Source organism: Ctenopharyngodon idella, chromosome 24, assembly GCF_019924925.1.
Source record: "Ctenopharyngodon idella isolate HZGC_01 chromosome 24, HZGC01, whole genome shotgun sequence".
NCBI classification, from domain to species: domain Eukaryota; kingdom Metazoa; phylum Chordata; class Actinopteri; order Cypriniformes; family Xenocyprididae; genus Ctenopharyngodon; species Ctenopharyngodon idella.
In genome coordinates this window covers 10722454-10741427 of record NC_067243.1, presented here as the reverse complement: position 1 = coordinate 10741427, position 18974 = coordinate 10722454, and the positions used below count along the sequence as shown (strand labels likewise).

At 35.8% G+C, this 18974-nt stretch overlaps 2 protein-coding genes across 2 annotated transcripts; one reads left to right on the top strand and one right to left on the bottom strand.

Annotated features, from left to right (window-relative positions):
• Positions 1–3161: 3161 nt before the first annotated feature.
• On the bottom strand, positions 3162–10919 carry ap3s2 (adaptor related protein complex 3 subunit sigma 2). Its single transcript, XM_051884512.1, has 6 exons — positions 10752–10919; positions 10207–10298; positions 9956–10067; positions 7456–7527; positions 6207–6314; positions 3162–3666 (listed from the first exon to the last, which is right to left on the bottom strand). The coding sequence occupies exons 1-6, from the start codon at positions 10818–10820 to the stop codon at positions 3541–3543; spliced, it is 579 nt and encodes a 192-aa protein (XP_051740472.1). The 5' UTR covers positions 10821–10919; the 3' UTR covers positions 3162–3540.
• Positions 10920–11311: 392 nt separating this feature from the next.
• On the top strand, positions 11312–18974 carry wu:fa25f02 (salivary glue protein Sgs-3). The gene is made up of 5 exons (XM_051884497.1): positions 11312–11572; positions 12150–12190; positions 12718–12894; positions 16564–16701; positions 17381–18974. The coding sequence occupies exons 3-5, from the start codon at positions 12747–12749 to the stop codon at positions 18265–18267; spliced, it is 1173 nt and encodes a 390-aa protein (XP_051740457.1). The 5' UTR covers positions 11312–11572; positions 12150–12190; positions 12718–12746; the 3' UTR covers positions 18268–18974.

The window sequence follows — 18974 nt, the reverse complement described above, 5'->3', positions numbered from 1 at the left end:
TATGTGACCTGGACCACAAAACCAGTCATAAGTCGACGGGTATATTTGTAGCAATAGCCAACAATACATTTTATGGGTCAAAATTATCGATTTTTCTTTTATGCCAAAAATCATTAGGATATTAAGTAAAGATCATGTTCCACGAAGATATTTTGTAAATTTCCTACCATAAATATATCAAAAAGTTATTTTTGTAAGTAATATGCATTGCTAAGGACTTCATTTGGACAACTTTAAAGGCGATTATCTCGATATTTAGATTTTTTTGCACCCTCAGATTCCAGATTTTCAAATAGTTGTATCTCAGCCAAATCCTAACAAACCATATGTCAACGGAAAGCTTATTTATTCAGCTTTCAGATGATGTATAAATTTCAATTTCATAAAAATTGACCCTTATGACTGGTTTTGTGGTCCAGGGTCACATACGGAAAAATTGGCCAAAAGATATATCTGGGGGAAAAAATCACTAAAATATGTTCAAAATACATGTATATGAATATATTTTCTTCTTGATTATATGATTATATAAAAACATAAATAAACAAATGTTGCATGTATTAAACATATTGTAGATTTAAACTAAATATTAGTGCAGACTAATTGTTGGATCTGTTATGTTTCTATGGATTGAATCAGATGCCCCACACAGAATCACACACTATACTGTTATGGCAGGTCATACTGAACAAAGTTGTAAATCCATTTCATTTGCTGACATAAACCTGCACTTTACAAAAAAGACAGTGTCCTCAGAAGCATCAACTTGTGTAACTTCTGGTACAGACACTCAATTGCTTGCGTACCTGTTAAAGGATAACTAAACATCACTGCCATACAACTAGTGTTTAAGTGGAAAAAATACAGTTTAACTTTAGTTTAGCTAAATTACCTACCTTAGGTTTACCTCCCTCTGTGGTCGTCAGGCTGGACTTTAAACTGCACTTCCCTAAAACTAAAATAAAAGATAAATTTGGCCTTTGGAATATATGTATTTTTTTTATGGTGGAACATTGTACCAGGGATGGCGTTTATTATTAAGATTACTATCTCAGAAAATATAGCCAATAACACTAGTTAGACCTTTCATTTTTAAATGCATGGGTGTAATGATTATTGGTCTTTACGATATCTCCCCATCATATTAATCTATATCAGCTATAAATGAAGTATTCGACACAGCAGCAGACTCCATAAAACTCACCTTAGCAATCTCAAAGCTTTAATGTTATCTCATTTCATTTGACATGTCATAAATTACCTAAAAAAAGCATTAAAATTATAATTTTTTTAATGTTAAATAGTCATCATTTTGTCATTTACATTGATAAACATTAAATCTAGTCTTGCTGTTAAACATTCTGCATTTCCAAAGCTAAATTTTGTACCTAATTTAGATAAGATTCTGAGTTGATGACATCAGATATCATCTGATGGCTCTTGACCTTTGATAGACTGCTCTCTTCAAGGATAACTTTATATGATATCAGAGATGTCTAGATATGCTATCATTTTTTTTAGCTGTGTGATGCAAATGCTATCTTATTTTTTGTTGACCACACCTTTAAGGACCTCAGTTTCCAATGCAATAAAGTTGATTTTATAACAGTGCAAACTCGTGGTGAAACCATCAATGCAACCATGATTTGTCAAAAATATGCTGACGTACTGTCATACATGAAACGGACCTTGCCCCATAATTGTTATATAATTTTTTTTTATAGGCAATAAGTGCACAAAATTATATTCTACATTTAGAACTGGTGATGCTGCAGATTTTTTGTGACAATAAAATGTTTAACATTTAAAATTATACACTGCCCAGCCAAAAAAAAAAGTCGCTGTTCGGATTTTAATAGGCAAATACTTAAGAGTCTATGAATGGATCATTATTACAGTGATTATTATGTTTCTAGCATGTTATATGTTTGGTAATGGTTCTTTTAACCCTAAAAGATAGAGTGTGCAGCTTTTCATTTCTTAAACAACCATGTATTAAGATGTATCATAGCCATATTCCAGGATGACAATGTCAAGATTCATCAGGCTCAAATTGTGAAAGAATTGTTGGGAGGGAGCATGAAGAATCATTTTCACACATGAATTGGACTGACCTTAACCTCAGTGTAAGTTTTTGGGAGGTGCATCATCAAAAATGATGCACCTCTCGATGGAAATAAATGTTGTGATGTTATTTCCATCAAGAGGTGCATCAATTTTTGGTCAAGATCTTGTATTGACAATGCAAGAGGTGAGCACTCTGTAAAGTCTACTCCAGCACATCCTAAAGACTTTCAATGAAATTAAGGTCTGGACTCAGAGGTGCCAATTCATGTGTGGAAATGATTCTTCATGCTCCCTCCCAAAAATTCTTTCACAATTTTAACCCTGATGAATCTTGACAGTGTCATCCTGGAATATGGCCATGATGTGTCTTCCTACATGGTTGTTTAAGAAATGGAAAGCTACACACTCCATCTTTAAGAGTTAAAAGAACCACTGTAACAAAAGATTCGTATAACATGCTAGAAACATAATAATCACTGTAATAATGATCCATTCATAGATTCTTAAGTATTTGCCTATTAAAATCCAAACAGCGACTTTTTTTTTGGCCGGGTAGTGTATGTCGAGGAGTAAAATGATCAGATCAAATATTGCGTTTTATGTTTTTTTCACAACGGTTTCCTCTCAACCCTGAAAACCCCGTTATTCATGGTCCAGATCTATTAAGCAATTTAAAAAAATGGTAACACTTTACAATAAGGTTCATTAGTTAAACATTAGTTAATGTATTAACTAACATGAACTAACCATGAGCAATACATTTGTTACTGTATTTACTAATCTTTGTTAACGTTAGTTAATGAAAATACAGTTGTTCATTGTTTGTTCATGTTAGTTCACGGTGCATTAACTAATGTTAACAAGATTTTAATAATGTATTAGTAAATGTTGAAATTAACATTAACAAAGATTAATAAATGCTGTATAAGTGCAGTTCATTATTAGTTAATGTTAACTAATATAGTTAACCGATGAACCTTATTGTAAAGTGTTACCAAAAAAATAAAAATGCATTTCTGATGTACATTCATCAGAAATAACCTCTCGAAAATGAGAAAAAAAAGAGCATAATTTTGAGAGAAACAAGACCTGAATCTGGACAAAAACATAATTTTAATGATATGGTATAGTATAACATTCAATATAAATTATTCAAGTGTAACATTTGTAGTTTTAGTAGTTGGTCTGTTGGCAGAAATCACACATGTTAGTATTGTGGAATGTTACTACATTACAGACAAAAAATACAAAACAACACTATAATCAAAATGTCTACAAACCAAAGTCTGAAATGAAAAGTACGCTGTAAATGATTGGACCCTGTAGTGTGCTTTGGACTTGTCAGAGTCCTCGTGTGACGGTCAGTCATGAGTCCATAAATGGCATTAGGGAGACAGCATCCATGGCAATGAATGTTAACACACAATAACAACAACAACAACAACAACAAAAACAATGATCAGAGATACAAACTCAAAATGGGGAGAGACTGGGCACTTTTATATTGATGTCCCCGATATTGATGTTACGGGGGATTTCAGGAAGGTTCATATTTTTTACAGCAGAAACAGCTCGTGCTGGTGCTGCAGACAGTCCACCCTGCCAAAAACACACAAAAAAATTACTTTATAACTATTATTTAGTGCAGATTAACAGATCTGTGTTTGATTACACCACACACACACACAAAAACTAAACAGTACAGAGGATCAAATGTGCCTGTAAACACCACAGCAATAAAACTGTTTGAAAATGTATTTCTACACCCACTGTAAATGTTTCTCTTTGTGAGCTTTGGTTAGGAGTGCACAACTGCCAGCCTGCATAGAGAGGTTCTTGAGACTCCAGCAGCTTCAAATACCTGTTTGCTGCTCAACAGTTTTTTTTTATTTATTTTTTTTTATAGCTGCCCTTTTAATACAATTACTTTGTTTGACAGAAACTTCCCTTAATAAGCCTTTATCTGACCGGGTTCTTCCATGCTCTAAATCACTTACAAATCTTTTGACAGTTCGACAATCTCTGTTCAGTTTTAGCAAAATATTAGTTGTTTTCATGACTTTTGCAAGAAATTGCACCATTTCGTGCTTTTCATCTTCAGAAAGATCTTTCTTCCTCCACATATTGCATGAGAACTGTGGTTGTTTAATAATGTGGAACAACCTATTTAAAGGGTTACTTCATCCAAAAATGAAAATTTTGTCATTAATTACTCACCCTCATGTCGTTCCACACCTGTAAGACCTTCGTTCATCTTCAGAAGATTCATAAAGCTTCGAAGCTTCATGAAGCAGTGTTTTAAAATCGCCCATCACTAGATATTGTTGAAAAGTCGTTATTTGGGTTTTTTTGGCGCACAAAAAGTATGCTTGTCACTTCATAACATTAAGGTTAAACCACTGTAGTCACATGAACTGTTTTAAATATGTTTTTAGTAACTTTCTGGGCATCTGAAAGTGTTAATTGTCTTGCTGGCAATACAGGCCTCACTGAGTCATTGGATTTTATCAAAAATATCTTAATTTGTGTTCTGAAGATGAACGGTCTTACAGGTGTGGAACGAAATTTCATTTTTGGGTGAACTAACCCTTTAAGTAGGTTTTCTATTTACCTAAGAAGACCTGGCAAACTACTTAAAGGGTTAGTTCGCCCAAAAATGAAATTTCTGTCATTAATTACTCACCCTCATGTCTTTACAAACCCGTAAGACCTTTGTTCATCTTCGGAACAGAAGATTTTTTTGATGAAATCCAAGAGGTTTTTTATCCTCAATAGAAAGCAACAGAATTACCAGAGGAGAGACGAATTTGTTGAATAAAGTCGTTATTTTTGTTTTGTTTTTGCGCACAAAAAGTATTCTCGTCACTTCATAACATTAAGGTTGAACCACTGCAGTCACGTTGACTATTTTAGCAATGTTTTTACTACTTTTCTGGACCTTGAATGTGGTAATTTTGTTGCTTTCTATGGAGGATAAAAAAGAAAACCTCTTGGATTTCATCATAAATATCTTAATTTGTGTTCTGAAGATGAACGAAGGTCTTACGGGTGTGGAACAACATGAGGGTGAGTAATTAATGACAGAAATTTCATTTTTGGGTGAACTAACCCTTTAACAATCCTATACTTAAAAACATGTATTTTCAAGAAAGATCCATAGGCTACTCATTAGTCTATAAATAAAGTGCATTTATTATCAATCCTTTGTCAGATTCTGAATGTTTTTAACTTCTCTGTATACTAAAACATATAACCTTATTATCATACTGCAGTTATTCAGCATTAAACTGAAGCCCAAACTCAGCCCATGAACAAGATCCCAATCCAGTCAGTTCAGTGGAAATTTTAAGGCTAAACCCGGCCCAAAACAAGATATAATACAATTAAAATAAACAAATATTTAAATTATAATATACGTAATATTTTATATATATATAATTTTTTTTTTTTTTTTTTTTTTCAGAAATTTCATACACAAACCAGAAGTTATACAAGAAAACCTGATCCGGCTTGATCTCAACAGACCCAGGTCAAAGTACATGTCATGAAGCGCCAGCATCACGTTTCTAGTGTCTTTAACTAATTGTTATGTATGGATGTTGCCTCGTTCTCAGCCATGTGCGCTTCATTGTCTTGTGTAACATTTCCTCATTTTAACCTCTTCCGTGTATACATAAGAGTATGTCAGGGTGTTGTCAAACATTATTGAGCGCCTCGGTTTCAGATAGGATATCAGGTGACCGTGAATCACTGATATCTGCCCAGACACCTTTCACCATTACATAACATTTTAGGCTGTTCACATGATGTACTATTATGGCCAAAAAGAATTTGCAGGAAAAAGAAAGTGATATTGATGAAGTGACAAAAATGATACTGATACAAAATCTCTTTTGAGATATTCATATTTGTAGCATTTCACAAATATTCCCAAGGATCTGTGTCAAACATGTGTACAATACCATTTAACCTGTTTTTTGTTGTTGTTAAAAATTAGCATATATGTGTCACATGAAACTATTTAAAATTCTCCTTCCTGTTTCAGTTGAGGCAAAGATGTCACAGGTGTTTGCATGAACTTATGTCAGTTGAACTGGAGTGACTCCTGGTTGCTCTATGTAAATGTGAACTGAATTCACCTCCGATTTCTCCATTCTATTCTGCAGCTCCACTTGGGCAACTATTTCATTCATGTTAGTTTCCAGAACCATCCCACCCATGACAACTTCCTGGAGAATATAATGGACCTAGAAAAAACAACAAAAATTAAACCTACAAGACTATGAGAATCCAGTTATGCCTTTGTCTTTAATTAGTTACTTCATTCAATAAAGACATACAGTATGAATAAACAGCTAGGCCTGAGTAAAAATACACATTTCCAGAATTGATTCTGATATTGATTCGATTAGGTTTCATTAAGGTATATTAAAATAAATATTTTAAATATTAAAAGTACCAGCTTAAAAAAGCCATTTGGCCCCCGACCACACTGGTTGCACAGAATATTTTTGATTCACTAAAAAGTAATTTATTTGTGAATCTGCCTATTCTGGTTGCACAGGATGTTTTATTTCACTGAAAGAACCAGTTAATAAGAGTCATTTGTTCATGAATCAGACTATTCTGGTAGCACTGTATGTTTTTGATCATTAAAAAGAACCGGTTCATAAGAGTCACTTGTTTGGGAATTGAAATACACTGGTTGAGTTGTCTGATTTCATTCACTAAAAGAACTGGTTCATAAGAATCATTTGTTTGTGAATCGAACTGGTCTCACTGTAGGTGTGTTCGACTTGTACGGTGTATGGCATCAAAGTACCACAAGAGCGATTGGAGAGCAGCTCAGTATGCTTTCGAATCGCTCTCGCTGTACTTTGATGTCAAACACTGTTCGGTCTTATTTAAAATCAATACTTTTTCCACAACACCATAAACAGCTCAGCTGACTGAATCGGAGCATTAAACAGAGACTAGACCATAACCCTTAAAATACACACAAGCACATGACTACTGATGCGCATTATCAAACATGTTGCATATGGCGAATTCAGAAACAAATGCATCAAGTTACCATACATTATCATTTCTCAGTAACTCCTTCCACTCTAAAAACAGTATTACTGATTAGATAACTAATGAAGCCAATGTAGTGGACACTTCTATCATGAACATATTTTACAATGGTGCCATAATCCAACAGGCCATTATCAGAAAGGATATTCTGACCTATATATAAACTTTCCCTTAAATCATGGATTGAATTATGATCACCCCGATTGTTCATGCCATAATGAACATTCAAGATCACTTGTTTTTATGTAACAAAGGAGGTAAAAAGTTACACAGGTCATCATAAAAATGAACATCATACACCTGAAAACTGACCTTATCCATATGAAAGATTAAGTCCAGTTCACACACATTCTCAAAGCACTTGTCCAGGGTTTCCACAAAGACCTGCATGATAAAATTATACACATTAGTGAATAACAACATGTTCTTTCACAGAGATTTCCAAAAGACTCAAGTAACGTTTCAGGTTACACAAAACAAAAAGGAGCGAATCAACCACTCGTGCAAAAAAAGTACTGAGGCAGTACCATGGTATCAGATGGCAACACGTTATATACTACATAACTGGTATTTAAATAGTACTTAAAGGGTTAGTTCACCCGAAAATGAAAATTCTGTCATTAATTTCTCACCCTCATGTCGTTCCACACCTGTAAGACCTTCGTTCATCTTCAGAACACAAATTAAGATATTTTTGATGAAATCTGATGGCTCAGTGAGGCCTGCATTGAGAGCAAGATAATTAACACTTTCAGATGCCCAGAAAGCTACTAAAGACGTACTTAAATCAGTTCATGTGACTACATTGGTTCAACCTTAATATTATAATGTGACGCAGGGCTCAACAATAAGGACAGCCCGATGGCTCGGGGCCAGTGTGAGCGACACTCGGGACAGTTGACGGAACTGTCACTTGCCCGATCGGGCCAGTGCTGTAGTGTGTGCAATATATATCGTCTATGATATCGTAATTGTTGATTTTAACGATCTGAAATGATCGAGTATGTCCCTCACTTTACAAAAACCAAACAAAAACACACCCCTTGAGTGCACGCATACACTACGTGACGTAGTCTAGTAGGTCAGACTAGTGCGCGTCCATATTTAGAGTGTATGCTTTCACTGCATGATTTAGTCTATTAAAATGCATTTAGAAAGCCCCCAGAATTAAAGATAAGGGGCAAAAATGCCCCTGTATGTCTTTTATATTTATATCATTTAATATAGTTAACCAATATTACACAGAGCACCGTTTTTCTCCAAATATCAGCATAATTACAAATGTGATATTGATTTTATACAACGTATAGTTTAATGAACAAGAACTTAATATCAAGTGACTTACATTTTAGACACCAAGTTGCCTTTTTCACTCTATTTCGCCAACGAAAATAGTTCCAAACAAAGTCCACAGCATTGTTTTGCGTCTCTGAGCAACACTTCCTGAATGAATCAGTTGAATCTCAATGACTCGCTCATTAAAAGTGATTCGCTGCACCTACTGACGGGCTTAATTTCATATTTAAAGTGTCTTGATTTTTTAAAATAATTTCAAATAACAGTATTTCACGTTTTGAATTTTTCAACATTGCAAAACATTATTTATGCATCTGTAACTGTTCTTGACTGATTAACTAATAATGTTTAATCTATTGTTATATAGTTATACATTAGATTACAATTTCTGTACCTGGAAATCTTGTTTAAACCTACATGAAAAACTGTTGTTAAAATTTTATTACTTACTGTTTATTTGACTAACAAAATTTAAAATTTAAGTGAGTTAATCTAGTAGCTTTTGGTGTCATAACCCTATTTATTAAGGTTAAATGTAACAAAGACAACGAAAACAATAACTAGGCTTATTTTATAGGCCCATTTCTTTTCTTTTACTTTATTAATTTTTTTGTTGTGGGGCCAGTGAAAGTTTTGGTGGGGCAAGTAAAAATTTAAACCACTGGCCTGACCGGGCCAGTAGAAAAAATCCTTAGCGTTGAGCCCTGTGACGAGAATACTTCTGTGCACCAAAAAAACAAAATAACGACTTTATTCAACAATATCTAGTGATGGGCGATTTCAAAACACTGCTTCATGAAGCTTTGAAGCTTTACAAATCTTTTGTTATGAATCAGTGGTTCGGAGCGTGTATCAAACTGCCAAAGTCACATGATTTTAGTAACTGAGGCTTTGTTATGTCGTAAGTGTTTAGAAATTTCAGTGGTTCACCACTGGGGGGCGTGACTTTGGCAGTTTGATACACGCTCCAAACCACCGATTCGAAACAAAAGATTCGTAAAGCTTCGAAGCTTCATGAAGCAGTGTTTTGAAATCGCCCATCACTAGATATTGTTGAATAAAGTCCTTATTTTGGTTTTTTGGCACACAAAAAGTATTCTCGTTGCTTCATAACATTAAGGTTGAACCACTGTAGTCACATGAACTGTTTTAAATATATCTTTAGTAGCTTTCTGGGCATCTGAAAGTGTCAATTATCTTGCTGGCAATGCAGACCTCACTGAGCCATCTGATTTTACCAAAAAATATTTTACAGAATGTTGTTAACCAGACAGTTGACGACACCCATTAACTTTCATAGTAGGAAAAAAAATTATTATGGAAGTCAATGGGTGCCATCAACTGTCTGGTTAACAACATTATTCAAAATATCTTCATTTTTGGGTGAACTATCCCTTTAAAACAAGGGTTGTAAACTTGTCTTTATGTATGCCTTTAAAAGGCAATATGAAAAACATCAATTACCACCTTGTGGCTGTAAGCCAGTACTACAGCATGAGAATTGCAGTAAGTTCACCTGTATGAGATCTAGAATCCCCAGCTCACTCTCTGATGAGTCCACACAAAACACAAAGTACAGAGTGGCATAGTGTCTGTAGATCAGCTTGTAGTCTGAGCCGCCGATCAAACTGAAATGAAGAGCAAAACTACAGTAAATAACTTTTGAGAGCATCTGTCTTTATACAGTCATGGATACTGAAATCTAGATGAAAATCATAACAGCAAGGCCTTATGTGCAAGTTATTATGCAAAAAACCCTTCTGTCACCTTCCACCCTCCAGGAAATTGCAGACATTATCATCTCTTTTGGACACCAGATGAAAGGTCTCCCTAATGATCTGTTGCTGCATGTCTTCTGCCTGTGAAAGAAACATGATAAACTGATTTAAATTTAATATTATCATGGATTTTAACTCATTACTACATAATTAAAACATACAGATGAAAAAATCAAACAGTATAAACCACAAAAAAATGGTTTAATATTATATAAAAATTACTATTATGAACATATGATATAGATTATTACATTTATAGAGTGGAGATTATATAGACTACATATATAACCGTTATATAAACAAAATGAGGAACTGACTTTTCAGTAAGAAGATGAAAACACAATCAGATACGAAAATACATTTTCCTCACCACGAAACATTATATTTGACACAAATAATTTATCTGAAGCCAGTACTGTATGGTAACTACGAAACATTGAATAAATCACAATTAATTAAATTGATCTGCTTATAGTGTCTCAATGGTAAAGAATGGCAATAGCTTTTTCAGTGTCTTTTATGCGCTTATCTTACAAAATATTGATAGAATCTGATGAGCCTGGGTTTCCCATGGTTGTTAAAAATAAGAATAGCCTTGATCATCCTTGGTTTTTTTGTTTATTTTATGTGGTTACTCGTTTTTAGCGAAGCTTCTGCTTGTCAATAAAAATGACTGGGTACTTCTGTGTCACGTGATTTACGCTTTTCCATAATAAAAGTCCTTGGAATTAAAACTCCAACTGGAAACTCGGCTTATTTCTTCACTTTACCGCTTAGCTTATCTACCAACACCAATATCATCATATATATGGTAGATATGATGATAATGGTAGATAGGCTAAGTGTCATTCTTTCATCTTTATTTTGTTCATTGTAAATTATGAATACACATTTAGTTAGCGTTATTTGCTAATATTCATATAAAAACCAACTTTACATATGACCCTATTATACTTTAGAAACGATAACTAACATTGTCATTTTTGAAACGATTTTAAAACATTTAATTAATATCCATCTACGTACAATGAACTCAAATTGAATGACCAGTACTTTTATTTTGACGCGCTCACAGACCTCAACATGACCCGGAAGTCCTGCATTTCCTCTTGTCGCATCACCCGTGTGTCGTGTCTGTCAGCTATCTGCTACTTACATAAACAACCCGAATTAAAATATGAAACATTTGACAGGAGAGTGACATTAAACACTGCATGAGGAATGAGACGGTATTCATTTGCTTGCGTTTGCACCCTACAGTAAAGAGAGTGTTTTAGAAACGTTCCTGTTTACATTTACAAATTGTGAAACGAAAAGAAGCTTTGTATTTGTGAAAAGAAGCTTTGTATTTGTTGGTAAGTGCATCGTCATGAACTTTTTTTGTATTAGACAAGATTGCTTTAATAGCTAACACCGTTTTTGTATTCTAATTTTCTTGTGGTCATTCAAGTGCATGTGTAATTGAGTCATTTTTTTCTAATTAGTGTAATATGTATATTTTGATTGTGTGAAGAAGAGTGTGTAAGAAAATAAATCCTGATATAAGTGAGTTAGTAAGCACATGTTCCATTGTAAACATCCAACAATGGTGTTGTTTGTGTTCACACTCTTCTTAACTGACCTACATTGCCCTAGTAATGACTCCTGAGGAGTTAGTTACCATAATAATGCACACAAAGAAGAATTTTGGGTTTGATTTGTGATTCGTACCAGCATGCAATTGCATATTAACCTCCATTATGATGGTATATGTTTTAAATATAAACTCTGTAGTAATGACAACCAGTGTCTCATGTGTGTCTTAACCCTTTATAATTTAAGAAAAATGGATGCAATAAAGCATGAGGATTCTTTGCTGATAGTTCTTTGGGAGTGATTTAACCCTGCTCTTTTTCTATAGCTGCTTTATTTCTTGTCTGTGTTTTATTCCAGCTCAGGACGGACCATCCGTGAATAATCTGCTTCATCTCTGAGTGAGTTTCATTCCTTTTGTTCAAGCCTCGATGGAAGTCATATGATCTGTACGTCCTGGAACGGGTTTAGTGAGCCCTTCAGTGCTGTTTGCAGTGGCGGCAATAACCAGGCATTCTGAGGGGTGTGGTAGAGATTTATATGCTGCGCCCAAGACCTATTTATTAACTTTTGAAACTTCCTTATACCCAAAACAGCCTGTGTAACTGCAGTTCAAAGCACATTTTCAAGCACCTCGAATAGATTAGACCTTATGTTGCTTTAAAATGGGAGCTTATCTGAAAATGAATATAAAAAGGTAACTGTATATTATGGTTATGTGTTTTTATAGCACTTGTCGTCTAATAGGATTGTGAAACGGCTGTTTTGCAGGTAGACCAAAAGAAATTTCAAAATGTGTTCTTGTAGTGTTTTGGAATTTGTACTAGATGGCGCAATTGGATCACTTTTATGTTCATTCTCACTCACATCTATCTGTCTAATGTATTTCTTACAGTTTTATAAATCATTGCTTTTGTATGTCCCACAGATGTTGGGGATGTGACCTTCTCTCACATTATGATCATGTCTGTCCACCCCATCCTGGTCCTGCTGCCCATCCTTGGGCTTCTTGTGCTTCCATGTGTGCCCAATCATTTGGAGAATGGCCTCAAGTTAGTGGCTAATTTGACTGTGAATAACTCAGCGGAGTGTGACGACAAATTGTGTAAGTCTATTTCTAAGGCATCTGAGATATCATTTTGATTGATTCCTTTAAATTGCATTCCAATCATTTTTATATATTTATTATTTCTGAATTGATGATCTTCTGTTTCATTCAATTATTAATTTATAGCATGTTGTGATAACAATAAGTACAACTTTAGAAACCACTATTATTATTATTTTTTATTATTTTTATTTTTTCAATTATTTAAGGTAACATTTGCCAGAAATACATGAGAGACGTCAGGTCTCAACAGGAAGGATTTCTTTTGCTGGCCCATTCAGATTTTTATTAATGCGTGTATGTTTTTTTGTTTATTTTTATTGATAGATGTAGTAGGAAAGAAGGACAAGAAATCAAGTGTTAAGGCTACTGCACCGACAGTAGTTTTCTATGCCAAAATATTTTTAGAAATGTTTTTTTGTGTGTGTGTGTGTGTGTCAGAAAATATTTTCTTATATACATTTATATTTACTATTTTTCAGTCAAACCAATAATTATTCAGACATTTTTTATATATTTTTACTAGTGGGTGCAGGACACTATAGTTCATTTATGCAAAATAAAGTAAACTGTGACACATTATACCCAAAAATTCTCCATACAGTGGACTACCAGTAAAACTGATAAACATTTGGAACCAAAAATTATTCAGACACTTTGACCTGACCATGTTTTGCTTAAGTGTTATTTGACATAATTAAGATTAATTTTTTCTGACACAGTTTACCTCTTGAGATATTGTCTTATTTCATTACCTTTTTTTAAACTATATAGTGAATAAACTGTATTAATGAATGGAATGTTAAAACAGCATTGGACCTCATTGAAGTTAGTCAGTCGTACATGTTTTAAAACAACATGAGGGTGAGTAAATGATGACAGGATTTTCATTTTTGAGTGAACGATCTCTTTAAGTTTGCAATATGATGCATGATCAGTTAAGTTCTGTCTCGATAAGGCAAGTGATAGTCCCATCAACTGGCCTGAAACTCTCTCAAATACATAAGACAGGTGAAAAATGTAAATTAACAGATTTGTTTGATTCTTTTCCACTATTTAAACCAGCCATTTTTCTTTGTTTCTTTGAGGGCTTGAGAATGAAATGCAATCTCTGTGCTACCTTCAAAGATAAAACAGGGTACCTGCGGAATATCATATTTTTAAAAAAAAAAAGTAAAGCCATATGTTTTGTTTTGTCTTTTTATACATCACGTCTTTCCCTTGAAGAACGTGCACTTTCAAAGAGGGCCATGTGTTTCGCATTTAAGATGAAAGAGAGGCCTGGGCTGGCTGTTCTGCTTATGCGCCAGGCGCTGCTTCAGCGGGCCGTACCCTTCTACATGCTCTTTTTTTTAATTAAATCACTTTCTTTTCCCCTTCTCTTGCTTTGGCCACACACGTTGATCTCGCCACCTCTGTAAACACGCAGACAGCCTAAATGACCCCGGGGCACACTGTCTTTGTGTTTGTGGGTAGAGCGGCTGGCCCTGCCCCCGCCCGATAACACACACGTACACAGTCGGTATTGAGTTTCCATCACGTTAACCGTATGGAGATCGAAAGCAAGGTCAGAATCACCACCGCCATCTGGAAGTCTGAAATGTTTGGAATGATGGGGAGCTATAAATACATAAGCATTCCACATTCCAGCCCAGGGAACGGTGTGTTTTCAAAACGTCAAAGACCAAACGTACTATGTAGCGACTGCAAAAATCTTGTTGGGTCCTCAACGATTTCGTACCGAACTCCATTCGCCTTTGGTTTCATGCGTTTTTTCTGCTTTAAACAGCTGGAGAAGTGTTTAAAAGGGAAAAAATGCACGCGATGCAGCTGGCCTCTCGATTTAGTGTGTCAACGCTGACCAAGAGATGATTCAACCGGCATTTTTTACCTCACCGAGGTTGATTATTGATTCACCTGGAGCTTTAAATGCTGGATGAGTGTCCGTTGGCTCGGTCCAAAAAGGGAAATTGGGGCATTTTGGAGCATTCTGCGGTGCCAGCGCAAGCAAATTCTTTATAGCCCTGTTGGTCCTGCCGTGCTGCAGCCACCTGGTTAAGTAATCAGGGGAAGTGGGAATAAGGGAAAGAGTGGAGACGGATGTGGAGGTTGAGGTGTGCAGTACCTAACGCACACATGGCTGCTGGGATGGGATCAAAGAGAGAGGCAAGGCCTGTTTTTCCTCCCAGACGTTGCTCGTTCCTGAAGACTGCAGAGCTCAGGATATGCAGTTTGACATCCAGTAATGAGCATTCAGGGAATGTCTCTGTCCCAATGAAAACAACTGATTTTGATGAGTCACAGATTGCACTGTTCATTTTATTTCACATTTTAGAGCAGGCTGTAAAATATATTTGGCCATGACACTCTAAAAACAGCTTTTAGAAACTTAGTGTAGGTTATTTGTCCTCTTAAAGTTGCATTGTGGTAGCACAAAGTGTCCTTTTTTTCTATTTGATCATTTATGGATTGGAAATTTTGATGATGACATTCTGGGAACATCCAAATTGATGTAATATTGGTGTGATATATGTTTCTGTTTTTCATCTCTTGTTCATATATTTGCATTTGACACATTTCATTCAGTAACTTTACCTCCTATTTTGGAAGGATTTAGACTTGTGGGTCTTTTTGAATGATTTGTTCAGAACTTAATTTGACTGCATTAGTTTTTGTTTTTAGCACATCACATTCAATACAGTTTAAAGGTGCAATATGTAAGAATTTTGCAGTAAAATATCCAAAAACCACTAGGCCAGTGTTATATATTTTGTTCACTTGAGTACTTACAATATCCCAAATGTTTGCAACTATTTGTAAATCGTGAGAAAATTGCAATTTTAACCAAGGCTCCGGGACATGTGAGGAGTCGCCTGTCAATTGCGTCATAATCAGATGCAGCTTTATTTTTAGTAACAGAAATACAGCGTTTTCTCCATAATAAAATACGTTTTAAAATTAATTGCATGCTATTTATCAACACAAGCCATCCAGCATTTAACATGATATTCTAAAATCAATCTATCTTACTGCATTGTGCAACGGGTGTTTCACAGCAGCCACCGAGCGAACGCACAGAGTAACGTTACAACATCATTTTCAACACACTCAAATGTATCTAATATGATAAACAGAGCTGTGTTACCTCATACTCATGACCGGAAAAGCGGAAGCAGCGCCGGCAACTGTGGCATAATAAAAGTTCAGCTGCTCGCGGCGTGTTTTGCGCAATCGCTCCAGCGGCCTAGTTCAGCTCCCACAACACTCGGTCCTGCTCTGCTTCATACTACAGTAATGTTAATAATTGCATCCATGAACATGACTTCTTCCCACGTCCTATCCCAGTTGTTTTCCACCGGCTGTGAGGGGAAGACCACATGTCCCAAGATTCCGCGCTCAAACTCGGCGTCATCAAGCTACGCCTTTGTTTTGAATAGGCCTCTAGCGACCTCTAGAGGACAGAAAATCTTACATATTGCACTTTTAAATTCAAATTCACAATCCTGGTAAAATATGGTTTTTATTTGCTGTGGCACTGATTCATTCACTCAGAAGTGACAGTTCAGCAATCTTACATAGTTTTGAAATCAATCGAAATTGATTCATTTAAGAAACCGTATCTTCGAAGAGGACGTCTTGTTGATTTGTTTGTTTTTCATTTTTCAGGTTCTACAGTTGAAAACTGTTCGATGGCTATTCTTAATGAAGAAAAATCTCTGTGTTTTCTGATCAGCTGCCCAAATAATACCCAAAACTCTTCTTGTGGAAATGTCACGAATTTAATCCATCTGTTAGCGAAGCCAGGTGTGACCACAACTGCTGATATATTTCCATGGTTTGTCTGCATTTGTGTTAGATATGTTTGTGCTTTCGTTTTTTGTAAGTATTAGATTTTTGTTCAGTAAATTTAACTCTTATTTTGGAATGATTCATTATACTGATTCAAAATAGTAACTTGTGAGTCTTTCTGAATGATTCATTAAAGGAATTGACTCATAAGAGTCATTTGTTTGTTTTTGATTATTTTTTTTCACTATTATGTGCTGGTTCTTTTTAAAGAAACAGCACAACCAGTGCAGTCCAATTCACACAAAAGTGACTCTTTCGAGTCTTTTGTTCGTGAATCAGACTACACTGGTTGCACTATATATTTGTGATGTATTTAAAAGAATTGCACATAAGAGTAATTTGTTCACGAATCAGACTACACTGCTCTAACTACTCTAACAGAATATGTTTTCTTACGATTAGTTCATCCTTTTTCTCATCACATTTGATAGTCTGCAAACTCACATTCACAACTCAAGTAAAATATGATTTCATTAGCTGTGGTCCTGGAGATTCAGCAACTACCATCATGCCATGATTAAAAGCACTCGCATTTTCTTTCTTTTCTTTTAATTATGTGACAAAAATTTGCAATAACTTGTTCCAGAATATCAGCCATGTCAACCATTTACCAACTCAAGCTTTGTTTTTGCAGAGTCTGTCCATGTGGACAATAATGACACTAGAGAATTGGTGCCTCCCCAACTGTCTTCTAGCACCACCTCTTCCCAATCTTCTCCAGACGGTTCTTCATCTAATGTCATACAACCATCTACCACTGAAGCTAACATCTCCATCTCCAGTACTTCCACTACTACAAAACCGGCCACTTTACAATACGACTCGACGACTAAAGCGACCACCAACCTGCAGACAACCTCAACAGAGAAAGCCACCACAGTTAATGCAGTGCCAAAACCAGCGATCACAGAAACCATCCCAACAACACCAGACATGCCATCCACCACAACAACTACACCTAAACCCACCACAACAACTACACCTAAACCCACCACAACAACTACACCTAAACCCACCACAACCACCCCTAAACCCTCTTCAACAACTACCAGCACAACAACCACCTCCGCAACAGTTGCACAAACCATAATTCCAAAACAGCCTTCTTCACCTTCACCATCAGGGACCAAATTGTCCGTCAGCATCTCACCATTAGTGCCTAAAACACCGCCATCCAATTCTTCCACTAAACCAGAACAAACTTCTCCCATTCCAACATCCTCAGATGAGAAGCTAACGCCAACCACACCAAAAACCTCAATAAGCCCCTCAGTAGTGGCACCCAAACTGCCTAAGGACATTCTCAAAGGGGACCAAGCCATGGTTGAGGTGGCCGGAGACCCTTTGACCAGCCACCTGTTGAACACAAGCTCTCTGCTGGCCGTTCTTCTGTTTGGCCTCCTCTTTTTCGTGGTCACAGTGGTGCTGTTTGTCAAACAAGCGTACGAGAGCTACAAGCGAAAGGACTACACTCAGGTCGACTATCTCATCAATGGAATGTACGCCGATTCGGGGGTCTGACCGGGATTGTGTGGTTTACATTTCAATGTATTTACGTTTTCGAAGTTTGGTAGCTGATTGACTTTGGTTTGAGACCCCTTGGTAGCACTCGCTCGCATTTCAAACGCTCGAAAAGCCCTGTACGACTTCTAGTTATGGGAATCTAGCTGGTGCTCGAGTGAGATGGTGTGACATGCATCTTTTGTTTCTATGCAGACTTAGCTTCCACATAATTCTTGGCACATGGGGCTGAAGCCTTAGTATTAACTTAGCCCTCAACCTTCGTTCAACGAATGTCGTTATAAGGGATTCATAGTGCAATATTTGGAAATGTTTTGTCTAATCTGTCATGTTCAGTGTTTCATCTGCAGCTGATGAGTTGGCTGCAATAATTGCCTTTTCATGTTTGTCGGAACGGTTCAGGAACATTCAAAGAATTATGAAATAATGCCTTTTTTTTCCTCTCTTTTTTTTTTTGTGTATGTGTGAGTGAAGAATAAATGCCAAACCAGGAATTGTGGCACAGAAGCACATTATTGTAAAGCCAAGGGAATAACTCAGCCATTGTATATTTAGTGTCTGGAACAAAGAACAGATGATGATCATGTTAGTTGGGGATCAGAGAAAGGTATGAAGTGTGATAGTTTGATATGTGCCAAATTGATTTTGTAAGTCTTAATAGCTGCACTGTTAAAAAAAGATGTATAATAAAGAAAACTTACTTTGCA

Bases quoted from the DNA above. Each gene is read 5' to 3' on its own strand.
- ap3s2 (XM_051884512.1), bottom strand. From the start codon at position 10,820: ATGATCAAGGCTATTCTTATTTTTAACAACCATGGGAAACCCAGGCTC. The intron at 10,299-10,751 runs GTAAGATAAGCG...TTTCTTTCACAG, and splicing joins TCAGATTCTATCAATATTTT to GCAGAAGACATGCAGCAACA. The intron at 6,315-7,455 runs GTCAGTTTTCAG...TGTTTTTTCTAG, and splicing joins TAATCTTTCATATGGATAAG to GTCCATTATATTCTCCAGGA.
- wu:fa25f02 (XM_051884497.1), top strand. From the start codon at position 12,747: ATGATCATGTCTGTCCACCCCATCCTGGTCCTGCTGCCCATCCTTGGG. The intron at 12,895-16,563 runs GTAAGTCTATTT...TTCATTTTTCAG, and splicing joins GGAGTGTGACGACAAATTGT to GTTCTACAGTTGAAAACTGT. The intron at 16,702-17,380 runs GTGTGACCACAA...TTGTTTTTGCAG, and splicing joins CCATCTGTTAGCGAAGCCAG to AGTCTGTCCATGTGGACAAT.